At 31.2% G+C, this 6001-nt stretch overlaps 1 protein-coding gene across 1 annotated transcript in view; it reads right to left on the reverse strand.

Moving 5' to 3' along the window:
* Positions 1–6001, reverse strand: part of LOC107452435 (carcinine transporter-like) — a 23490-nt gene that overhangs the window by 8996 nt on the left and 8493 nt on the right. The window contains exons 5-6 of the mRNA XM_071184937.1: positions 5236–5365; positions 156–262 (exon numbers count right to left, since the gene is read on the reverse strand). Coding sequence (XP_071041038.1) covers positions 156–262; positions 5236–5365 — 237 coding nt within the window. The remainder of the gene's footprint in view (positions 1–155; positions 263–5235; positions 5366–6001) is intronic.

Below are 6001 nucleotides of genomic sequence, written 5' to 3' on the forward strand. Positions count from 1 at the left end.
GTAATTTATATTATTATCCTCTTTCAATTTTTAACGATACATATGTTAGTACATAAAATTTTGATGATAAAATCAGAAATTATTTTGGTTTTACAATTTTTAATTCACTAGCTATTCATGTATGTTTAAAATTAGGTTTTGAAAAAAGGACTTACATTACTATAATGCAAAAAAAGAATCTCTTTCTCATGTTTGGATACGTAAACAGACTGATTGGTGAATTGCTCTTGAAATCGATTTTCTTTTTCTTTTTTTCTAAATTCTGGAATAAAAGAGAGTTTTCAGTACGAAATCTTGGAAATTACGATACTTAATCATACAACTAAGAAAATTTTAAAAAGATTATCGAGAGATATGACCAGCTTTATTGTAATTCATGCCAATTTATACGAAACAAGCATACAATTTTTTTAAAATACTTTCTATCGAAGAAATGCAAGTGAAGCATTTTGGGAAGGTTGAAAAGTGCCTCTATGAAATCAATTGCAGATACATAATCGGTTAACTAAGAGGGGAAAAAGATTATTCGTATTGAAAATTTCGCTCAAAACTAAAATATCGGAGTGTATGTTCATAAACATATAATAATAGAATGGAGCATGCGACGAAAAAGGGGAAGAAATTCATTTCCTTATTCATTTATTGGTCTTAATAAATATTACATATATCTGTTTTACAAAACTGCAAATTAAAAGAACTGATAATTAAAACATTATGAAATAACGTCTATAATAAATTTCCAAATTAACTGCTCGTTTGTCATGTACCAATATGTATTTTACATTATAATAAGGTATATTTAGTTTGAAAACTGAAAATTTCGTTTTAATAATCTAGAACAAGTGAAAAGGCCGGGATAGCCTGGTCGGTAGGGTGCTGGGCCAACACCTCCTACATCACAAAGCCTCCACACGGTTTTTTATCAGTAGTCCGATCAGACCACTATGAAAGTAAACCAGTTTTAGAAAGAGCCATTTAATGCGAAATCTAGGAAAAAATAAGAGAGTGGTAGCAAATATATGTCTAAAAATTTGTTTAGTTTATGAATATGATTGGTTTGTTTCATTTACTTGTCAACCACTACAGATTCAATTCTCAAGCATAAATGATAAATTTCTCTCAGTCAACTTTAGAATAGAATATGGGTTCCATGCGCACAACCGGTTCAATTTTGGAATAGTCCGCACGGACTACTTATAAAAAACCGTGTGGAGACTTTCTGGTGTTGGAGGTGATGGCTGGGCACATGTCCGAGAGTTCGTGGGTTCGAACCCCGCCAGCCGAAGACTCCCCGTGCAGTAAATGGTGACTGATGCACGTTAAATCTGTCGAGTCGCAAAGTCCTCCATGTTCCCATAACAAATCAATACCTCTGGGGGTACTGCATTGGAGATCGATCGTTCTCTGATCCAGGTCAAAAATTACGATCTGTGGATGAATGAATGGATGAATGTATGAATGGGTCCACCCTATAAACGGATGTGACGTGTGTGTAGCTGAAGGCGAATTCTCGACCATAGATGACGCAAATGTAAAACAAGAAACGCACCTTCTGCCTTAAATTTGCTCGGTTTCACCAAGCAGGCTTGCTAGTGTGGCAAGTGGCATAAGAAACAACAACAACAGAACAAGTGGGTAGCGTTACCTGTTTGCTGACGCTCCTAATCCCCGAAGATTGCTATGTTATGATATATGGATTAAAATGGATTGCTTCTAAGTTAACCAATTTGAAATGTGTTCTAGCGGAAAAACTTAGGATTTTAAATAAATTATTAAAATATCTAAAACTAATTCTTTTTTAAGGATTAAAATATTTAAAATTGAAATAAATGACATACAATAGAAAACTTGCGAAAAGAGAACAATAATTATACTTTTAAAAATAACATATGTGACGGGATGTATCCTTCGCATTCTTTCAACGTTATGTCATTCAAAACTGTCGTAAACGCTACTCTTTTTGTTATTTTCACAATTTTTTTTTAATATTAAGCAATTTGTTTCATATTTGTATTTAAATAATAATAATGAAAGACATCAGTTGTTAGCTTATATTCTTGATTTAATAAATATTACATATTAATCTGTTCTACAAAATTAAAAATAATGTTATTAAAAGAATCATGAAATAACGTCTGAAATAATTTTAAATCAGCCGTATGGCATTAAAAATATTATGGGATACTGTGAGTTATGCATAATGTTTATGCTAATATATATAAAAAAAATTAACTATTTGACGAGAAGAAATATTTAGAAAACAGAAGAATCAATAACGGAAACAAGCAATGAATTATAAAGCGACATCCTTAGTGAAAAATGAGATCAGCTGACACCCCAGTCAAGTTCCTACGTTTCTTAGGGCTTTTAAATTTTTTTAACACTAGGTTTACGGGACGCGTCATTTTGACGCACTTCGAGATTTGTAAGGAAAATTACAAAACCCGTTTGAATTTTTTTTTTTACCTCTTGTAATGACTTTTATCCATTGATCGAGGTAAATATATATTGAAGTCTATTTTCTTCAAAAGCGTTGAAATATTGAAATTCTCTTTATGGTATACCTATCTCTACGGATATGCGTCAATCTGACGCGATCGTAATTTAGACAAAATTTTGAGTAAACATGCAAACATCACATCAATAATAAGTAAGAATATAACGACATTACTTCGATCCGATATCGATTTCTCAAATGAAACAAGCGATAAACAACTGTTGCCAATAAGCAATAATAGAAAGAACAAACGCAGAATGTCAATTGATGTCAGAGTGTTAGATTTTCAAGGTTTCAGTTGCATAGTTCGAGTATTGAAAAATAAAATACTGGAATATTTCATAAATATATATCTCATATTATTTTATTATAGTATATAAAGCCAACTGCTCCGGACACAATAAAGTAATTTAAAAAACGGTAATTAACTACTAAATAAACTTCCCAAATATAAAGTGGTGAATTATTTAAGCCTACGAATTATTTAGAAATAGTGGTGGATAGAAATCTACTAAACTGAATTTATTAAACCAAGAATCACAATTGATAAACTACCACTTTAAAATATATATATGCTGTCTGGAGCAAGTTGGCATCTCTGTAAGTGCTGTTACATGTATTCGTTCATGCGTCAAAATGACGCGAGTTCGTAGAGAGAGTTATATATGAAACATCCGTAAACCTAGTGTTAACCCAGGGCTAAAGAGAATAGAAGGGCTGGTTCACTCCTTTGAAGTAACTCTCGCCGCGCCAATCCTCCGATTTTCTCTAGTGACGTCACTTTGGCGCAAAGCTCGCACTTTTACTTCAGGAACGGAGCGATCGGCCTTACTAGCTCTAACTAATATTGGATCATTTCTTTTTGCGAGATATTCTAAGACATTTGTTATTTTCTATAATGACTTTCCTCAGTTTTTGCAGAGAATTTACAAGAATTTAAAACTATTATCGAAATGCCAGTTTGCGCGATTGCAACTTGCAAAAATTCTGATACAAAAACAAAAGGAAAAAATATAATTTTCCGCGTGTTCCCTAAAGTAAATGAACAACTATGTAAAGAATGGATTCCGAAATGACACAGTTAATATAAAACAGCAATACGTTTATTCTGTCGTTAAGAACTTTTATAAAAATTCATTATCTAAATAGAAACCGCCTCGTTACTTCATAAAGAAAGGCAGGTGAAAAGAATTAAAAAATAGATAAAGTCAAAGAAAATTAAAATGTAAGTAAAAAGTATAAATAAAATATATAGTATATAGTTGAAATTCTCCTAATTTCATAACATATTTTTTAATGTAGTTATTCTAAATATTTATGATTTTTTTTAAAAATTATATTCTCTTCAATTTAAATATCTATAAATTATATCATCGTAAATTTAAATGTCTATAAACAATTGTAAAATTTCTAATGTCATTATGAACCTAAATTATTATTTTGTTTCAGTAATTAGCGTTTAAGGTTGATGTTTCCTAATGATTAAGTATGAACAAATTGCTATTAACGACATATTTTAAAATCAGGGATTCTAAATTTAACTTAACTTATCTTTATAAAAGAATATGTAGATAAAAAAAGTGTCGATATATGCCTTCATTTTTCTTAATAGTTAAAGTTAAAACTGAACTTTTTAAAATAAAGTATTTATCGTGTCATTTTCACCAACTAGCAAAACATTTTTATAAGTTTAAAATGGTATTTTTTTAATATAATAACCAAGAAAGTTTTTTTTGAACTATGTTTATGAACGGAAATAATGTGTTAATTACGTAAAGTTTGAAGGCTAATAACCAGAAAAAGTCTAACTTATTTTTACAAAGAGAAAGATGCAAAGTTATCATATCTTTGCTTGCGATCTCCGAGATCTGTGGACACAGTGACGTCATGAGGAGGGAAATCGTAGCTTCAGCTCTAAGAGTGGAGTGAACTAGCCCTTCTATTCTCTTTAGCCCTGGTGTTAACCGGTTAACGCCCAGCGTCATATATTTAGGACAGTTCCTTTTTTCAAAAACATTCATTGTGGTGGGAAACTATTTTCAGTATTTTCATTCATCTGGATGAATTAAAGGATTCTCAGATACCACAATGATTTAGTTATTTCTGATTAGATCTAGAATTCTAAGGAACAAGTAATTTTTGATCTATCAAAGGCTTATTGTATGCTTAACAGTAGAAAAACAAATTAATTTCGATAATATATTATACCACTTTTTCCTTAAAACCACTTTTTCTATTATTTTAATTTATTATTTCGGGACAAAATGAGTTCAACTATCTTAACATCAATTAAATTCAAATATTTCTCAGCAGTACTATAAAAAAGCAGCAATCATTTTAAACATTTCGATATTAGGAAACGAGTTTTGTTATATAAGTAGTGCTGAGCAGAAGATTATTTTGAGGTATTGCTTTCTTTAAAGTTATGATTAATCTTCTTATCCTGGCAATTTTGAATTGCCGCAAAAAGTAGCTCCTATATCAAACCACAAAACAAGAGAGGATTAGATGTAATGAAAAACTTTTTCAAGCGCCACGCAAGGAAAAAAATCACGAAACCCTTCAATGGTCTGCCAGACAGTGGAAAACTTTAACAAGACTGGTTGGAAATTCGGTTTATTGTGCTAACGATTAAGAAATACGCCTTTTAGTAGAAGTTTAACTTTAACCGATGTATGAGAATTAAATTGATTGAAGACAAATTTTCTAAAATAATTTCAAATAAATATCTCTAGGACCTGAATGTTTTTCAAAAGTTCTTCATAAGATACATCTTGACAGTTCATTTTACTAATTTTTTCCAAGATTTTAGCAGCTTCTTCGTATTTTTCTTGCGATATCAGCCAGCTTGGAGATTCAGGCAGTATACTATAAAATGAAAATTATAATAAATAAAAAGAACAATATATAAATACGTATAACTTTTTTTTAAATCGTACTGTAGATATTTAAAATATGAAAAATATTAATTGTAATCATGCTACCGCATCGATTTGCATCCCACAGATCGTAAAGACACGGTTCCCAGTAGAACACTGAAAACAAGCATTACTGGCTGCGGTCAGTAAGTGGGTGGGTGACCACTTTGATTAGCCTGCGTAGGGACCGTAGTTGTGCTGTTTATGTCCTCATTAAACTGTTCTACTGTTAAGGGCTCGACTTCGCGCAAAGGTTGTTGAGTTACCAAAGTGGAGGAACCATTCCCTCTGCAGAGGATCAAAATTGGGATGGCAAGTCTTCTGACCATCTTGTGGGATGCTTCCCAGACTGTCACTGTACAGTTCCAGAGAGACGTAAATAATGTACCTACCTAGCTATTTTCAAGTTCTGCTTTTACAAGGTCTTGAATAAATTTACTTAGATTAAAAACGTAAATTAAAATTTTTGATGGAAATTTTAGTATTAAAATTTGACATGTGCTTTCAAGTGTCATATATGCTAGCCTTCTGGACCAAAGATATTCAAAATTTAAACAACATTCCAATGTATATATATATATATATA

This window comes from Parasteatoda tepidariorum, chromosome 9 (assembly GCF_043381705.1).
Source record: "Parasteatoda tepidariorum isolate YZ-2023 chromosome 9, CAS_Ptep_4.0, whole genome shotgun sequence".
NCBI lineage: Eukaryota > Metazoa > Arthropoda > Arachnida > Araneae > Theridiidae > Parasteatoda > Parasteatoda tepidariorum.